The sequence below is a fragment of the Gouania willdenowi genome, chromosome 15, assembly GCF_900634775.1.
Source record: "Gouania willdenowi chromosome 15, fGouWil2.1, whole genome shotgun sequence".
Taxonomy (NCBI): domain Eukaryota; kingdom Metazoa; phylum Chordata; class Actinopteri; order Blenniiformes; family Gobiesocidae; genus Gouania; species Gouania willdenowi.
Window position 1 is genome coordinate 6,810,213 of NC_041058.1, and position 20,257 is coordinate 6,830,469.

Here is a 20,257-nt window from a genome sequence, read left to right on the forward strand (position 1 = left end):
ATTTTTTTTTGCTATTTTGTGTGTTTTTGTGCGATTTTGTTGTCCTCTTGTACATATTTTTTTGCTCATTTTGTGTGTTTCTTAAGGGCTGTCAATCGATTAAAAAAAGTTAACTAATGAATTATGCAGCTTTCTGTAATTAATTGCGATTAATCGCGTTTTTTCACCTTAAGAATAGATATTTCAAAAAGGAGGTGTTAAACTTCATGAACAAAGGTTCATTAAATATACTGTAATATCAACTTTTTAAAGTCAAATTTTAACACTGGAAGTGAACAAAACTGTTAATATTTTTAACAAATTAAACATTTTAAATTAATAGACTAAATTAACGCTTTAATTTTGAAAGCATAGATGGGTAAAGCGTGGAATTAATTCGTCTGCATCTGGATTAAAAGACGAGTCTTTTTCACAAAATATTGAAGTTAAGAGACTCTGTATTCCCCATAAACTGCCCCGTCATTTGTCTTGTTTTACACGTGTAATCTGGCAACGCTCATGTGCATAACAGGTATGTGATTACATGGGGGAGTACTTTGTGTAAACAGTCAAAAGAACCCATTGTTGTTGCAGATATTGTCAGATTTTCCAAAGTGTAGATTTGAGTTTTCAGGCTCGTAAAGTCACAAGAATTCACTGTAATTTAAATTTCTCGTGAAAACATTCAACAACCTTAAAATGCACATTTAGTTACATTTTTGTCTCCATTCAGACCTAAACTCTAGGTATATGTAATGTTGGATTTGATGATAGAACAGTGTTTATCCATAGCTCTGCTGACCTCTGACCTCCCCGCCCCCCCTCCCTTCCGTGTCCCTGTCCTACAGCAGTGATGTAATGGTGACCAAGTTTAACCCCGCCCCCCCAGACCCCTTAAAGATATAACAAAGGAAAAAAAACTGCACAATGTATAGTTGATGTATAGATGTTGTACTATAACTGTATCGGACCATCTGTATGATAACTTCTTTCTGATCCGTCTATTGGACCATTGTGTGGATCCCACTGTACTATAAGACCCCATGGTGTCACTCAGACACATCTGGGCTGGTGGTGGCACATGTTACCAGTTTGGGATGGGATCACATATTTAAGATGAGGTTCCGCACGTGGGGTCAGGTTGACGTGTGTTACTTTAAACCAATCAGAATGTTTCCACCTCAGTGCTGGAACCAGCCACATCACGCAGGACCCAGACCTTACATCTCAGAGCTGACACCGCCTGCATTCTGGAACAAGCAACATTTGATTTTAGTGCAGACACTCTTTAAATGTGAATGTTTTTTTTAATTACATTTATTTAAAGTAAATCTTAGTGACATTTTAAAGTCTTAACTAGGTCACAATCCTAACAAGGATCATTAAAGAAAGGAAGTCTTTGTGTCTGTTTTGCTAACCTTGATATTTACTACTGATCTCTTTAATGCAGCTTTTAATCACCAAATCTTTTTATAAATGTGGACAAAATCCCAATTTCATGTACAAATTTAAATACATTTAGATTAAAGTCCACCCTAAAACCACTTTATTTCTAAATAAATATATGATTGGTTATCAATAATGTAGTTTATTGATCCTAGTCCCACTCTTAACATTTTAGTCCAAGTATTTATATGTAGCGTTTTAGTTGTTAAATGTCAGATTGACTGCCCGCTATGGGAATTGAATTTTGCTATTGGCTGAGATTAGATCAGTGACATCACTAACCGTCTCTGTTAGCGCCACCCCTCCTATAAAAGATGAGAGGACAGGCTAAGTTTCCTCCTCTCACAGCCCTCAGTGTGCATTGATTGACAGCTCCATGCAGCGCTGTGGGGGTGGAGCTGCTATGACTGGGTGTGTCTTAATTACTCTAGGAGCCACGCCCATAATAGAGGCATTTTTTTAATTTCCTTCTAGTGGCAGATCAGCAAAAACCTTGAGGTGTTCTTAGACTTTAAACGCAAAAAATGACATACTTTAATAATAGGAACCATTTTATTACAGTTAGCGTTAGCATCATGATTAGGGTTGGGGCCCTATAGCATTGGGCCCCAAACATGTGTTCCACAGCTCAAATTATACTCGGCCAAGGTTCCTAGGACATGGTGGGAACGCTAGCAACTTTATTACTGTTAGCGCTAGTAAATAAATTGTGAACACAAAAGCGGAAGGGGCTACTTTTAAAATATGCATTTCATTTTTAAAAAACAATTCTTACTTTGTGGCCCGCGACCAAAACGGTTTATGACCAAGTGTTTGGGTACCACGGAACCATAGGGTCATGGTTAGGGTTAGCGAAGAAAATCCCAATGTTTCATTAGAAAACTATACAAAAGCCCAATTTCATGCACAAATTTAAATACATTTTAGATTAAACATAAATTACGCATATTTTATTAGAAAGCATTTTATTGCAGTTAGCGTTAACATTATGATTAGGGTTGGGGGATTACAGTAGTGGCCCCCAAACTTTGTCTTCCACCGACCAAATCTTGCTAGGCCAAGGTTCCTTGGACAGGGTGGGGGTGCTAGCAACTTTTTTACTGTTGCTAGCACTAGTAAAAAAGTTGTAAGAGCAAAAATGGAAGTGGCAACTTAAAAAAAACCCACTTTATTCTTTCTTTGCAGCTAACGACCAAAGCGGTTCACGACTCAGTGGTTGGGGACCATAGGTTCATGGTTCTGGTTAGGGTTGGCGAAGAAAATCCCAAACTCTTATTAGAAAAGTGGCCAAAATCCCAATTTCATGTACAATTTTAAATACATTTAGATTAAAAATATAAAGTGATGCATATTTTATTAGAAACCTTTCTATTATAGTTAGCATTAGCATTATGATTAGACCAAATCATACTGAGCCATGGTTACTGGGACGAGGGGTGGAGGAGGGTGCGTATTACTAGTGCTCGTAAAAAATTGTGAGCTCAAAAGTGGAAGTGCCAACTTTTTTAAAAATTATTTAAATTTTTAAAAAACCTTTATTGTCTTGCAGCCCACGACTAAAAATAATAAAAACTGGGAATTTGTCAACTTTTCTATTACGTGTTGGGACTCAGTCCTCTATCGCAACTTGAAACGCATTATAGTTTTCCCCACAATGAAGTGTGAGACTTAGATTTTTAACAATGTGTCAATCTTTGAAAAAAAAAAGTTAAAATCCAGATGTTTCCAGTGTTTCGGGTAGATGTAAGGTCATGGGCGGTCCAGTTTAAGTCATGTACTGCTGTTGTTCTTCTATGGACTGTACTGTGATATACTGCCTTAGGAACCAATCATAACCACACAAAACACTCACTGAGGAAGAGGAGGAAGAGGAAGAAAAGACAACAGATCTCTCAAATGTTACAAAGTTGACTGAACGTTCAGCTTCAGGCTGCTTCCAATGTGGAAGTAGTGCGACTCTCTTTAACAATATATCATTAGAAATGGATTATTAATGCCGTACGACGCACAAAATGTTGATTTTTACATTAATGGACTGTGACGTAAAAGCTGTGTGGCATCAGGCCGCCAACAGGGGGCAGTGTATCCTGCTTTTCCCGACGTTACAGCAGAAGTTTTGATCTTAAAATGACTGGACATGTTTGTAAATAGATTAGAGTCGTGTTTAATAAGGTCACAATGGAGAAATATTCATCACTGTTCTCCTCATTCAATGATCTCTGCACTTTTCATACATTATAATTCCTCCCTGTCCAATCCTCCGGTGATCTTTACTGCCATAGGCAATCAAATAAATCACATTTATTTTGATAAGTCATTTGTATAAATGCAATTTTTCTTCCTCATCTTTTATAGATTAAATGTGACAAAGTTCACATCCATGGATTTTGTTGAAAATAAATATTGTAGAGAAACGTGAATCGTGATCATGTTATTGGGTCGTTCCATTTCATTTCAACAAATGCACCCCGCACTTTGGTCCTAAATTTTACTAGTGAAAAACTAATAAACAATGAAATACTATATGATACAGAGGCAAGCTACAATGACCTCATGTAAAGGATTTTCAATATTGGCGAGTGGTGAAATAACCCAAAGATGGGGTCCAAAATAATTATTTGTTTAAAGTTTTATATCCCAAGAAAGAGTAATCTTTATAGTATAAATTAAAACTGATCAGATTTGTTTTTCTTACATTCCCATATGTAGTTATAGGCCAATGAAATGGTTAAAAAAGGAGTTTTTTTGGATTTCAAGCGACTGTCACCCAAGAATCAATGCATATATGTGACCAATCAATAGTGATGTGAACAGTCTATGTACATAGCTCAAAGATGATTAAATTACAGGGAGCTGAGACGTATGCAAATTGTTTTACTGAAGGACTAAACATGTTCGAGTCCCAAACCCAGACACTTTTTTCCAAATTTGAAGGGTTGACATGTCCACCAGATAGAATGTATAGCAGATCTTTTTCATATTCTCAGAGATTAGGTGGAGCTGTGTTACTATACCACATTTCAGTCTTCTATATGATGTAGAATCTGAGATATTGGAAGCTGAAAATGGAAGAAAAATAATGACGCACAAAAATCAGCACATACTAAATTGTCCATATCTCAAAAAGTATTCATTACATTTTTTTGAGGCCGAAGTGCATGGGATGTCCTGAAAATGTGTTGAAATGACACAGAATGACCCAAATTCTATTATGATATATCAGTCCTTCTAAATTAACAAATTTAACAAGCCTTCAAATACACGCACCTATTATGTACTCATTGTTACACAATCACAGGACTTTTTAACCGCAAAATTGTCGAAGCAACTTACAATTTCTCACAAATATTCCCATGAAACTCCCACATATCAGTACATTTCTTATTTCTACTTTTAAGAAATTTGGTTGTGAAATTAAGACATTTTGAAGTCAAGCTCCTGGAGATAGCGATTTATGTTGGATATTGGAATTTACTTAGATTCATAGTTCGTTAACAGCAAAATAAAGATTTTTTTATTTTTTTATTTCTTAGTTTAAAAAAAATCTTTTTTTGGGGGGGGCGGGGTTCTCTGCTTTGGAAACAAACTGGGTCGTATACGACTTGCTTCTGTGAGCTTCAATTATATTCAACTTTATTTAGCCTAATTACAACAATAGTCATCTCAAAGTGCTTTCAAAATATAAAATTCTTAAGGAAAAAAAACCCAACAACTCCACATGATCATGCATCAGCTACAGTGGAGAGAAACAAAATGAGTTTGACACCACTGGTCTAGGCTCTAATGGACTGCAGGTTTCCACTCTACGCTCCCATTTTCTATGTTAACTTAATTATTACTAATATGTTCAATCAAAGAAACAACATTTTATGTGAACCAGGAGGAAAAGCAGGATACCAAGATGTCAACACTGGAGATCATGTTTGGTTTATCATTTTTAAAGCCATTTTTTTTTTTTTTTTTTGCATGGTTTCAAAGCCATTTTTGCTGATGCATGTATTTTTGTATCTTTGAGGTTAGAACTTTCATATCATTCAGCGAAGTTTGACTTTGGGCTCCGCTTTGATTCGTCCAGTCGTCCTCTGTTGGTAGTGTTATTGTGTGTGTATGCGTGTGTGTCCTTTATGATGACAGGGTTCTGTGTGTTTTTACTTGTAAGTGTATTAGAGCAGGAGGTGAGGGACAATCATTGGGTGAAGTTTGCTGTCTGACGCCCTCTTCTGGATCTTAAAATGCTTCTTTTCCTTCTTCCTGCTCCTCCAGACATAGATTATTATCATGTCCTCAGACCATGTGTCTTAAACCTTAAGATGTTTGTGAGCGTGTGTGTGTGTGCGCGCTCTAACTCTCCCCTAGGGCTGGGCAATATGGACCGAAACTCACCTCTATTTTTTCTCAAAATGGCGATATACTGTATGTAAGTCTGACAAGAAAGACCATTTTGGGTTAAATTTGCGATGCAAAATACGAAACGGGCACATTTCTTAACAGTTGCACAATATGTGCCACTCTTGGCTTTTTCTCCTGTAATGGACAGCACGTGTGAGTGAGTTCTGTAGTGTGGCTTGTTTCGTGGTAGATTTGGGTTAGGACCAGGGTTGGGGTCATGTATAATTGTAATTGCATAGTTGATAATTATTACATTTATGGTGTAATTTTAAAAATCTGTCGCTGTCGTAATCGTAATTAAATTGTAATTGAGTTTAGATAGCTCACTTTGTAATTGGCATTAAAATCCGATATAAAAATAATTGTCAATTATAATTTTACACAAAACTGGGGAACCATGTTACAGTTCTATGTACAGTAATACACATATGTAGTTAACAATTATTAAAATATGTTTCATATCAATCTTTCCCACATTTTACCATTTATTTATTTTTAAATTGAGGGGTATACTGACACAGACGTCTACACCAAAAATATTAAAAACTTATGTTTTCATTGATTAGTAAGCCTAACAAGATAACCAATATATACGAAAGAAATGAGATGATAGATATTTGTTTTTAGTTTATTTTACAGCTGATTGAGGACCTGTTATCATAAGAGATGCTAACAGAAAGCTAACACAAGAGGAAGGTTAACTATTATGTTATTTCAGGCTCAGTAATTGTGATTAATTGTAATTGGGAATGTAATTTTAATTGACTTTAAAGATAAAAATAATTGTAATTGGGGAAAAAATGCTGGTCACTGTAATTGTAATTGAGTTTTAATGGAACATGGATAATTCAAAATGTAATTGACCCCAACCCTGGTTAGGACACGATCAGAAATCAATCAAACTGAGCTTTTCATGCTGTTCTGAGAAGAACCTAAAGCAGTGACTTCTAAAACGAGTTTTTTGATACAGAATAAGATAATAAAAAAAAAACATAAATCAATACTGTAATTTTCTATATTGCCAAAAAATAAATCTCGGTATATCGCCCAGCCCTACTCAGCACCTTCATCACCTTCATCCATGCTTTGTCCTCTGTGATGTCCTTGCTCTGTTTAAAGAAAAAAAAAACACATGTCGACCAACGCTTTCAGCAGCTCCTGCCTTTGGTTTTATTCATTTAAAACTAACACGTGTCAAAAGAAAAATAAAAAAATAAAAATCGACTTGTCTTGATGTGACCTCTTCCCTCATCCGGCCAATCAGAAAGCAGCTATACGACCAGACTACGCCCATCTTCCTCCACGTCCTCCTCATCATCATCATCACCACCACCATGTTCCTCTGTTGTTCTCTGTGGCCAAAAACAAAACAGGAGGGAAATGTACGGTACTAATCATTGTTTGGTAACTGTTTTTAGTGCTATGTTTTTGGAGCGTATTTTCTAAACATGTTACAATAAAAAGATTGTAGTGTACAAATTCACATTTATAAAATATATAAATATATAGATATAAGAGAAGTGTATGTTCTAATGCAATAAAAAAAAAAAGATTAAGAAGAGTTACAAAAACTGTCTTTTTGTTGTCGTTCTTGGGTTCCTTGCTGTGGGGATTTTGCATGTTCTCCTCTCCCTGTACTTTAGTTGGAGTCTCTCGATGGCCCATATTAGTGAACGAGACCCTGAACATGAATAAGCAGATATAGACGATCAATAACAAGCAACTCTGACGCAGTTCAGTCAAAAGTTTACAGCAGCAGAAGAGTTAAGTCAGTGGTTACTTCCCAAACCTTTTTGGATCGTGACCCTATTTCGATATCACACATTTCTGGTGACCCCAAATAGATTTTTTTTTTTAGAATTATTTTCTGATCATGAGTAGCAAGAATTGGTGACAAATTGTATTTTATTTTAACTAGATTTATTTTTGAAAATGTTAAAGTATAGACGACAGTCGTTTAGGATTGTCGTGTTTTACTTTTAAAAATAATTTAATAAGAATTTAAAAAAATTAGGTGTATATATATTTTATTTAGTAATTATTTCTAATCAATTACTAGACATTTCAGGCGACCTCACATGGGGTTACGACCCCAAGGTTGAAAAACACTGAGTTAAGTCTATAGATTTCTTCTCTCTGTAGCCAACCAGTTTATGCTTTTATTTTGAAAAACAAACCATAACTTTCTTGCCAGAAATTGCAATAGTCTATATTATTGTATCATAAGGAACTCTATTATAAAAACCATTAATGGAATAAATGTAAGTACAATTCTACAGGCTCTCCCAACATCACTGGATGGGATTAGAAAAACTGAGAATGAGCTGCTGAAAGTCACACCAATCAATCAAACAGAAAAAAAAAAAATTCAACCACATGATCCTGAACTCATGAAAACTGGACTGTGGAAGATTGAAGAAACAATGAAGCTGTGTCTACAAAACAGAAGTGTGTATAATGGTCATTCATACCATCAAAAGGTATTTTCTATTTCATCCATTTAATAAATACATACAAATTATGAATATAAATCTGAATATTACGCTGTTGGGTAGTGTATTTTCATGGAATTTAATGTGATACTAATTTGTCTATACAAGTGGTTGTGACAGGATAATTTCCCCTTTCACTAGAGCTGGTATATACAGTATATATATATATATATATATCGTTTGGAATTGATTTTCCTTTGAATCTAGTCATGAAATCCAAAAATCTGCTGTCTAATGTAGTGCTGTGGGCTCAATTCTTAATGTAAACATTAATATTTTAATAATGCACCAAGTTACTATTTATAGCATTAGTTCTCAGAATCACTTTCATATTTAAGTAAAGTTGGTACTATGACTGAAATATCCTCAATAAAATTGTATTGATTTTGGAAAACTGAATCGATCACCAGCTCTATTTTCATTCATATTTTCAAAAGTAAATGTGAAATTTGTGCGTCATAAAAGCTTTGAATAATATTTTGCATAACAATTATGTTACTTAGTGCACAACTATAAAGTACTTGTCAATACCCACATTATGTGTTTTATTTATTTCTTTTATTTATAAACAAATGATAAATTAAACATTGATTCAGTACTTTGTCAGTCAGTAGATCGTAAAAACACTTAACTATGAAAGACATTAACCAATTAGAAGTGTGATAGGTCACCTTCAAAATAAAAGCACCCTATTTTCCCTAGTTTCTGACCAGGCTAAAGCTAGCTACACACTCTTGAGTCGCGAACCCACAGGTTGAGAACCTATGCTTTAGAGTTAAAAACAACAAATAACGTTTCTCTACAAACCAATACTTTATTCAGCAGCGAATGATAACAAGAAATATGACTAGAATGTTAAGTACGCGTTGTTGCAGATCCCTGCGGGCTTCCGTAGCAGAGATGTCGTTTTGTTGAAATATTCCTGCATCAGCTGATCGATAACAACACGGCTATCCACTTCCCTCACATGGACGTCCTCACACACCACTCGACGTATTTCCATGTGTTGCTGGTTTTCCTTGTTTTCTAACCTGCTGTTAAACTGGAGCTCAGTGGAGTGCTCGGTGGGAAGCTAACAGGCTAACGAGGTTAGCTGAGATGGAGGGGGTTCTGTACAAATGGACGAACTACATGACAGGTGAGTCACCTGTCAGCATGTTTTAATACACAAACACTGAATCAACCTCAAAGTGTCCTGTTGAATGAATTAAAAAACCAATAATATAATGTCTCTATATCACAGGGGTGGTGTTAAACATACCCTCCGTGTTCCAAAACTGGCCATAGAAACGTGATGTGAGAGTCCTAAACAATCTTAAGAACCAAGTCATTTTAAGGAGTCATGATTCCTCCTGTTTTTCACAATGTTCACTGATCCATCCCAGCTACAGCCTGCTATACACAAAAATACATTCTGTGACTACTACTACAGCTACTTTATTCCTGGTGGCGCTACTGGAGATATCACAGTGCAGACAGCTTTTACCCAGCATTGGCAGGGGCTCTGATTTTCTGTCATCACAGAAAATGGACAAAACAAATCACTTCCTACAACAGAAATGACAATATTGGTAGTGTTCATGTTTTTAAATAAATTTTATTTTAAAACAAAATCAAGCAGAAATTGCAATATGCCAGGTGATGTACCTTCGCATGCATGTGTTGGGAAAATATCACGTATTTGCGTGCAATTTTTCCCCGTTAACGGTTGAAAAAAGATGCAAGATTTGAGGATTTTAATTTGTCATTATGTGCATAACATGTACAGAACGAAACAATGTTCCCAAGTTCCCCGTTAAGCCTTTAAAGACTAGAGTAAAAGAATAATAGCATAAAACAATAAAATAAAATTGAAAAAAATAGAAAATCGGCAGTAATATTAATTGGATATATACAAAAATAATACAAGAAAGATTTCAGTTCGTGCACAAAATATGATGTAATGCTATGACCAAATGGCACAAACATCAAATCAACTGCTCCTCCCTTTTCACTTTAGGGTTTTTGTGCTTTTTTTTTTCCTTATTTTACCGTTTTCTCTAAAGTTGTGAGATTGTTTCCTATCAGGGTGGCAGCCACGTTGGTTTGTCTTGGAAAACGGAGTCATCTCGTACTACGACAGCGAGGACGACGTCGGGAAAGGAAGCAAAGGATCCATCAAGATGTCAGTGTGTGATATTAAAGGTAAGACAGCGGTGACCCCCAACACATGTTCCTCAGCTGCTTTTTCTTTTTCTTTAAAGATACAAAAACATCAAACACATTCTGCTCCCACTTAATGTTTCAGTTCATCCCACGGACATGACGCGACTGGAGCTGATCATCCCCGGCGAGCAGCATTTTTACGTGAGGGCAGTGAACGCAGCAGAGAGGCAGAGGTGGCTGGTGGCGTTGGGTTCGTCTAAAGCTGGAACGATGGAGCGCCACAAGCACAGAGGTGAGCGTGTACGACGTGTAGGTGCGGCTTCATCAGCCTCACCGACAAGGTGGCTTTAATGAGCCAGTGGGACTTAAGCTCCTAAACTCAGGATTACTCATGAACAGGGCTTTGGTTCTTTTATAGTTGTAAATATTGTTACAGCTACTGTGACCTACATCTACTCACTGACCAATAGAAACAAAGAAGAAAGCAACACATTGAAAAACACAACAGTTTCTGTGACGATATCTCGATACGGCGACATATTGCGATATTTTTCCGCACGATCAATTATCAATATGATCCTGTTAAGTATCGATTTTTTTTAATTTATTTATTTATTTATTTTTTCCAAAACTTTTTCTGCCTTTTTACTAAAATGTGCAGGTAGGTCTTCACAGAAATTTTGTCACTGTTTGTTGAAGGAACCAATATATTGTTTACTGGAATATTGCACTATAATGGTGTCACTGGTAAGAAAGACCCTATTTCAACTTCAACACTATTGAAGATACTTATTCAATTACATTGGTATGTTGACATTCATTTATCGAAATTTTGCACTAAAATAGTGTCACTGTTCATAGGACACTTTTTCAATTTATTGTCTTTCAGAGATATAAAATAAAAAATGTATTTTTTCACTTAATCTTTTTTTTTTCTTGTTATGTCATAGATTATCGTAAGATTTCTGACCAATATATTGATAATCGCAGTATCGTCATCGTGAGATAATCGTTACCACAAGCTTTGTATCGCGTATCGTATCATGAGGTACCCAGAGGTTCCCACCCTAGTTTCTGCATCTATAATCGATTTTTCTAACATACTGTATTACGTCGTAAGATATTTGACAATTTGCTACACTCGGCCGTTTTACGAGAAAACCAAATGGAAATGCGCAATATGATCCCAAAACATGTAAGTGAGGATTTAGAGAGATTTACATCTTTTTTTTGTTTGTTTTTGTGGTTTTGTCAGTTTGTAGTAATTTTGTGTGTTTTTGGAGTCGTTATGTGTGTTTTTGTTATTTTTTTGTTTTCTTGTTGTAATTTTGTGTAGTTTTCTGTCATTTGTGTTGTCGATTTGTGTGTTTTTGGGGTCACTTTTTGTAATTTTGTTGTTTGTATTCCCCTGTCATTTTGTGTAATTTTGTTGACAGTTTGTATGTCTCTGGAGTTATTCTGTAATGTTTTGTTGTTCTTTTTTGTGTTTCCGTAGTTATTTTGTTTGTTAAAGTGGTTGTTGTTGTCTGTCTTTGTTGTCTTTTTGTGTATGACGTTGGGCTGAATATGCTTTTGAGCTTCTTGAAATACAATTTTTGGGGGCCGCACAAAATTAGACCAAGGCCCCAGGCCGCCAGTTGTCTATGCCGGGTTTAGACTATGTTCTTGAGCTATTTTCATTTCATTTTCAAAGAAAAAATGTAACATTGAGTCATCGGGAAAACTAGCATCTTCAATCTTTCTTCTTTGATTTTCTCTTTTCTGTTCACCAGAAATAGATCTATTATCCCTGTCTATGTAAGCAGCAGGAAGGCTTTATTATTAGACTGTATACATACAGACATTGCCTTCACTACGTGGCCACTTATTGCCAACCATTCACCACCTGTTACACCGTGAATGATGTAATATAAAACATTCTTTTATTTCCATCCGTGTGTGCGTGGCCAGGTCCAGACTGCCTAAAGACAAAGATGTCCGAACTCCGACTTTACTGCGACCTCCTCGTCCAACAAGTCCAGACCATCCAATCCCAGCACTCCGCAGAAATAGAGACCACGCCCACATCTGAGGTACAAATGCCCAATTTGGTCAAACTTTATTGGTTTAAAACTGTAGTAAATGCTTAAGTTTTGATATAAATCGATGTTGTGATGTTTTGCAATACATGAACAAGTTATAAAAAGTAGATTAGGAGACATGTGGTAAAACATGCTGCTAAAATCAATCAGATTATTAAACTAATAAACTCACTCTGCCCTTTAGGCCTCGCTCCTCAGTGCAACCTGTGCCACTTTCATCAGGACTCTGGAAGAGTGCATGACCCTGGCCAACCACAGTCTGACCCCTGACCTCCGACCTCCTGAAAAAGTAAATGACCTTTTCCCAAAAAGAGTTTGACCTCCAGGTGAAACTGTGGCATTAAATCAGAACTTTACACACCCACACTTTATAAAGTCATAAACTTCTTGTTTTCAGTTGAATTTCTTTTCTATTGGAATATTTTTTTCTGTGTTGTTTTTCTGTAAATCCCCCCTTTTTTTTCTGAACAGATGAAGAGGTCGATCAGTCACCCAGGAACGTACAGCTTCGACAGGTGAGCTTTTCTTTCTGTCACATTAATGTCAGGTATTTAACAGCCACTCTATGATGTGTTTTTATAGCGCACATACTGTACTACAATACAGACAGGGGCCACATGAGGCCCTCGGTCTGGTTTTATGTGGCCACAAAAGTAAACACACAAAATGACAGAAAAATATTACACAAATCTGCAAAAATAAACAAAACGACTCTAAAAAAAACATGCAAAAATACACAAAAGGATAACAGAAGTATACAAAATGACTCCCCCCACCCAAAAAAAAAAACTACAAAAATACACTAGACTACAAAACGAGAACAAAAATCTAAAACAAAAGACACAAAATGACAACAAATACTCTCAAAACCACTCAAAATAGAAAAATGATTCCCAAAAAAACAAAGGATGACTACAAAAATACATAGAATCACTAAAAAAACACACACACACACAAGATTACTACAAAATACAAAAAACTGACTCCCAAAAAAACACAGATGACTACAAAAATAATAATACATCAATTTTATATAGCAATTTTTTGGGGAACTCAAAGTTGCTTTACAGAATTATACACAAAAAAACTGTACAAAACGAGAACAAAAATGTACATAATTACTCCAATAAACAAAATGACAATAAATATACACAAAATTACTGAAAAAACACACAAAATGGCTACAAAAATATATAAACTGACTACAAAAATACACAAATATAGAACAAAACTTCACAGAAATGACTCTGATTGTTCATAGTGTGATAAATGTTGCCCATCTCTGCTATAATGCATTGTGTGACAATGGTAAACAATTTAAAGTAACAACTGATGAAGACCCATTTCTAAAGGGAAACCTACACATTACGTGGCTGTTATTAGTTATTGCTGAGTTTGCTTGGGTTAAACTGTTCTGTATTAGAAAAGTGATCATATTGTGGATATTGAAGGTAAAGTGCAGCCTTAAGTACCGTAAAGGATTACCACAGTGAGCCTAAATGATGGTTTTCTGCAGAAATTCTGGTAGTTTAAGTCACTCATTTGTCTAAAGTAAACACGGCCAAATAATCCTCTGTTGTTGGAAAAATGAGGACTGAATAGCTAACCTTCTGGTGTGTTGACATAAAAGCTATTACACTGTGTTTCCTCAAGATGGAGACCTTGCACCATTTATTTCCAGCACAGTAAAAAGAAAACAGGAAGTGTTAGTTTTCTGTGTTTTTCCATGTGAGCAGTGAAGCGCTCAGTAACAAAGGACTGATTCAGGACGGAGCGCTGGGAGTGCTGTGCTGTTTTGGATTCAGCCAATAACTGAGCGCACGTAGTGTAGTGAAAGTGAAAGTGAACTGGACCCTTTGGAGCCTGTTTCTTTCTTTTGCCTGGCCTGGAGGAGCATGGCCTGTTGTTCAGACGAGGACCTGTGCTGCCCCATCTGCCATGACATTTTCACAGATCCAGTCCTGCTGCCCTGCAGCCACAGCTTCTGTAACATTTGTCTGCAGAAGTGGTGGATACAGAAACCAGGTCGTGTGTGTCCGGTCTGTAAGATCTGCTCCAGGAACCAACCGGCCCACAACTTGGCATTAATGAACCTGTGCGAGGCCTTCCTTCGGAGGAAAGACAAAGTTGGTTTGGTGTCAGAGTCTGAGGAACTGTGCAGTGTGCACTTTGAAAAGCTCAAACTCTTCTGCCTGGACCATCAGCAGCCGGCGTGTCTCGTCTGCAGGGACTCAAAGAAACATGTGGGCCACTCGTTCACACCCATCAACGAGGCGGCGCACGATCGCAGGGAGGATCTCCACCAGTCTTTGCAATCACTAGAGAAGGAAATGGAGAACTTTTCTGACGTGGAATACGGCTGCAACCTCACGGCAAAACACATCTTAAATCAAGCGGACAACACCGAGAAGCAGATCAGGAAACGCTTCATGAAGATTAGCCAGTTTCTCACCGAGGAAGAGGACGTCAGGGTGAAAGCACTGAGAGAGGAAGAACAACTGAAGAGTCACATGGTGAGGGAGAACATGGAAACCCTGAGAAGAGCGAAAGCAGAGCTGTCGGACACAATCAGGGCTACCAAGGACCAGCTGGGGTTGGATGACGTCTCATTCCACCGGAACTATGAGGCGACTGTAGAACGAGTCCAACAGCGTCCCTTGTTTGTTCAACCAGAGCTGCCACCAGGAGCTTTGATCGATGTGGCTAAACACCTAGGAAACCTGACCTTCAACATTTGGACCAGAATGAAGCACATGGTCTCCTACACACCGCTGACGTTGGACCCGAACACGGCTGACGAAGACCTTACCCTATCTGAAGATCTGACCAGCGTGGGTGTAGGACGCAAAGAGACACAAGTTCTTCCATCAAACCCAGAGCGGTTATTCTGCTGGTCCGTACTGGCCTCGCAGGCCTTCAACTCAGGAACTCACAGCTGGGATGTGGAGGTCGGAGACATCGTCCGGTGGGAGCTCGGAGTGGTGGAGGACTCTGGACAGATAAGGACGGACACCTACACCGGGTCGTGGTACCTGGAGTTCAGCAATGACGCGTACACGGCCATTTCCTCGTCCAACAAACACGTTGGTGTGTCGCTGATCACACAACCCAAGAAAATCCGAGTGTGTCTGGACTGGGACAGAGGACAACTGACCTTCTCCGATCCTGACGTCAACTCACACATTCACACCTTCACACACGCTTTCACCTACAAACTCTTTCCATACTTTTATGTTTGTAGTGAAAAGTTCCTGACGATATTACCAGTGAAGGTCTCTGTGAGCCTGGAGGAATCAGCTCCAGACCTGCAGCAGTTAAGAATTACATGATCATCATATTCAGTCAAGGACTCATCAATAAATCACTTCTATGATGTGTATTCTACTTTTTTAAGTAACAGATTGATACTGTCTATTTTTATAATCCAATCAGATGCTTGTATTTCACTATCACTTTTTTTTTTCTTTAGTAAAGCTGACTACACAGTGATAACATATTTTATACAATTGTTGGATTTCTATTGATGCTGATGAAAAAAAAAGATGAATGTTAAATAACATACATTGACAAATCACAGGAATCACAAGTTAAATATGAGTTACTAAGAAATCAATAAATATTAGGTACACCAACTGCACCTTTGTGATATTTACGTACACTTTTCTGGTGTTGAAGCTACTTTAAGTTTTTAAAATACTGATTATTTTTCATTTTTGGGGGGAAATCCTGGTGGAAAACAGCATGCTGAAGTCATTTGTGTAATCTGTATATTTGATTATGACACAATAAAGGTTGAAATAGTGTTCTAGATGGTGCTTTTCAAACATTTATTTTTGTTTTTTCTCATTAAGAACTAAATATGTAGTTTAGTTTATTATTTACCCTTACAGCAATATTCACTCACGTTGTGTTTCTTTTTTTGTTCTGTACAATTTCTGAGAGTTTGGTTTATCTTGGTACTTAAAAGTAACAACAGTGGAAGCTTTTTTTTTTTACCATAATCAAGCCAGGGGTCACTTCTATTTCAATATTTAGATAGTCATAGCTATCACAGCAGAGCAGTATTCAAACCTGCAGACCTAATTTATCTCTGAAATGTCAACCTTGGGAGTATTGTTAAAAAAAAAAAAAAAAAAAAATCTATTTTATTTATATATTGAAATTGTTTATTCTAAAAAATAATAATTTTATGTAGATTTTTTTTAGGTAATTATTTTATTTGGGTTATTGTTGTCAACAAATAAAAATAGTCAATGACAAATAAATTAATGTTCTTGTGTGAGGATATCTGAATAAGCAGAGGACTTTACAGTAATGCAAAGGGGCGGGGCGCCACCTACAATCAAGCCTAGGGTGCTAAATTGCTTAGGCCAACCACCACATCATATCTCTGAGATATGTTGGTGTTTATTGTCGTCTAATAATGCCAAAAGATTAAAAAAAAGAGAATATCTCTGATTATTTTGAATGTAAATTCTATGTTTCCAAATGTGATTTAAAAAAAACTCCTCATTTAATCACACATGTACGTTTTTGTTTCGTCCTCAGGTCTGGTATACTGAAGGAGTATGTAATCACAGGTCAAAGGTCAACACACAGAAGGAACCGGACATGCTCGGAGAGCTCCGCTTACGACACCGAACGTAAGACTTTTATGATCCCACTGTAAATAATTAGTGACATTGGTTTAGTCTAATGAATTTTTTTTTACAAAAGGGATCCGGAACCATACTCAGACAAGTACCAGGAACCACAGATCAGGAACTTTTAGCTCCAAAGCTAGAGATACCTGCAGGAAGAGGAAGGTACAGAGAACATAAAGAAGGCCGAGGCTAAGAGTTCAGTTTCACATAAAATACATTTAGGATTAACTCAACTCAACTTTTTTATATAGCGCAAATTACAACAAAGTCTTCTCAGTGTGCTTAACAAAATATAAAGTCCATAGTACGAAAAAGAACCCAACAAGATCCACATTGAGAAGAAAAAACTCCCTCTATTTTATAGGAAGAAATCTCCAGCGTAACCAGGTTCAGAGGTGGCAGCCATCCCCTTCGACTTGTTGGGGTTAGTGAACAGGATAGAATAGAAGGATTAGAGGCTCTTAAAGAGAATCTACACCATGCTAATTCTTAGCAGTAACCCAAAACATAAAGCTTTTAAAAGTCAAAGGTGAACTGTTATTATAAAACACACATATCAGAAGTGCTGATTATTCTCCTTGTTTCAGGTGTGCTGTCCAGTCTCAACAGTGACTCTTCCACCATCCCTGAAGAAAGAAGCGGTGCCAGCCCAAAGACCACGCCCACTGACACAGACACTGACCTGTCCATCTGAGAAGACGTCCGGCGTTCTGTCTGAAACCTACAAGGCGTTCGCAAAGAGCTCGTGATGAGACGTGGGGCAAACTCGTCTGGATTTCTAGTTACTGCCAAACATGAGCACTTTCCATTTATTTTTTAAAAGGTTTTTCTCTACCTATGTAAAATAAAAAGAAATCCGGGCCAGGAGTGGAAGGATGGAGAATAGATTTGCCTTTTTTGATGATAGATGAAGCCTCTCAGGCTCTACGGCTCCACAGAACATCGTAGGTTCACTATGGAGTTTCTGAGAGCTGTCAGTAGCCTTAATGGACAACAAATGCATGGCATCTGGATGAAAACTGCAGTTACTGTGAAAGGAGACAACCCAAGGAGATCCATTGGATGAGGGGATTGTACAGGGCAGCTCTGCGACACATCGGGAATGAATGTAACTGTGTATTCCTGTTGTTGTCTGAGCAGATTTGATGCCATGGGCAGCTTTAAGAAGAGCAAATGTATAGAGAGCTCTGAACCTGTGACGTCCTGTGACCTGATGAATGTTTGCGTGGCTAAAAGTCATTTAAAGGCATTGGACTCAAACTTTTTGTTTCCTCTCAATTTCTTGCGACAGATTATTAAAAAGATTTACTCGTGTTTATGTGTCTCCTAAAGACCTCTGCCTGACTTCTTTGTTCGTCGTCACAAAGCAAGAATTCTCTCGCCATGATGCTGGTTGAATGCGGAAGCTTCTTATGAGTAAAAAACTCATGATGGAGGTGGAAGTGCCTTAAATGTTAATGTATATCATGGCTTTAAGAGAAGATATCCTCACCAAAGTTTTCAAGATTGTTTAGGCACAACGTAAAGCCTTAGCAAAAAACTGCAATGAACCTATGTAGCACCCTATTGTGCTCTTCATGTGTTTAGCTTAGCATTAGCTTTATGACATGTTGACATTGTGAGAACCGAGAGTGTTTTATTTTTGCTATAAGTGGCCTAAAGTATGTATAGTTTCTACTGCATTTTTGAGGCTATAAAATGAGCTAATGCTGAGTACTGGCTAACAGTCATTAACAATCTTTCATAGAGGCACAGATACTTCTTAAAACATTACTGAGAATGTCAAATTTCCCTTTGCAAAAAATCACACTATAACAAAGCAGCTAGTGCTAATTGGCTAACAATAGATTGTTAGTTAAAGAGTTCATAGTTCAGGGTCTATTAACGTGTTCACACCTGCATTAACGTGAGTTCTATGGAGGACCAACTCTGCCATAATTGAAAATAAATACGGTAAATGAATGAATTAAAACATACAATTCATCCATGAATAAATGCAATATTCATACGTGAAATACGAGTTTAAAAATGCTCGGATCGGGCCAACCATGGTATCAATGTAAAGGGCCACTCTTGCTTGGTTTTCGGCTTGAGTCCGAATTGCTCCCACTAGAGCCGAAATGCACAATTTTATTGCCGGAAAAAAAGTGTTAATTTTTTCAAAAATGTGGTAGTGCAGCGTACAGGTTTTATTCCTCTGAGTCTGAATGTATGCTTGGTTTTCGGATAGAGTTCGAAATGGGCCCGTTGGAGGTCCCCGGAAAGTCGGCATTTTCCCCCGTAGTGTATTATTTTGAAAATAATCCGGATATTGTATTCTGTGTCTATGTGCTACTTCCTGTCCCGCACAGACTTCTTTTTGTTAACTTGCTGCAGCACAGCTCCAGCATCCAGCAGAAATCTGTTCTGCTGTTTATTTGCTGCAGAGGGCAGCAGCATGACTCAGCGGTGATGGTGCTGTGCTGGAGCAGATGGAAAGTGACTTTAATGACATTGTTGTTTCGTAGCAGTTACGCATCCAGTGGAAATCCAGGGTTAGCGTGAGTCGATTACTCCCCTTCCTCCTCTTGCTCACTCACCTGTCACAGGTGAAGCTTATTACCTTGATTAGGCCACCATATTTAAGGTGTGGCTGCTCAGTTCCATTGCTTTTTCTTGAGCTCCAACGGACTCTGCACGTTTGACTGCTCAGCTCTTTGACTCAGTAGGTGAATCTTTATTATTAAAGGAGACATATCATGCTTTTAAATTCTTCCTTTTTACATATAAATCATGTATGTAAAAATAAAATAAAACTCAACCAGGCACATCCAACAACCGAACATTTTGACTTATCCTCTCGTAACTTCGGCATCCTTGAGCTTGGGCTACAAAATAAAAGCGAGAAATAAAAATGGCGGATTGCTCGAAGTGTTGGGCCTGGAGTCGATGTCCTAATTTGGCAGTTCCGCTGCAAATACTGTGACGTTATTGTTCAAAAAATGTGATAGAGAATCGAAAAATCGAAACAGATTGAAAAATATGACCAAAACAGAATATAAAGATATCAACGGAGCACCTGAAGAGACTAATTTGAACTTTT

The 20,257-nt window shown here is 37.4% G+C and overlaps 2 protein-coding genes across 2 annotated transcripts; both read left to right on the forward strand.

The window, feature by feature from the left end:
- Window positions 1-9,024: 9,024 nt before the first annotated feature.
- Window positions 9,025-18,493, forward strand: plekha3 (pleckstrin homology domain containing, family A (phosphoinositide binding specific) member 3). The gene is made up of 8 exons (XM_028469474.1): window positions 9,025-9,444; window positions 10,374-10,490; window positions 10,594-10,743; window positions 12,402-12,523; window positions 12,717-12,821; window positions 13,004-13,047; window positions 17,081-17,175; window positions 17,763-18,493. The coding sequence occupies exons 1-8, from the start codon at window positions 9,405-9,407 to the stop codon at window positions 17,867-17,869; spliced, it is 780 nt and encodes a 259-aa protein (XP_028325275.1). The 5' UTR covers window positions 9,025-9,404; the 3' UTR covers window positions 17,870-18,493.
- LOC114477253 (zinc-binding protein A33-like) lies at window positions 14,231-16,343 on the forward strand. Its single transcript, XM_028469473.1, has one exon. The coding sequence runs from the start codon at window positions 14,428-14,430 to the stop codon at window positions 15,859-15,861; it is 1,434 nt and encodes a 477-aa protein (XP_028325274.1). The 5' UTR covers window positions 14,231-14,427; the 3' UTR covers window positions 15,862-16,343.
- Window positions 18,494-20,257: the final 1,764 nt, after the last annotated feature.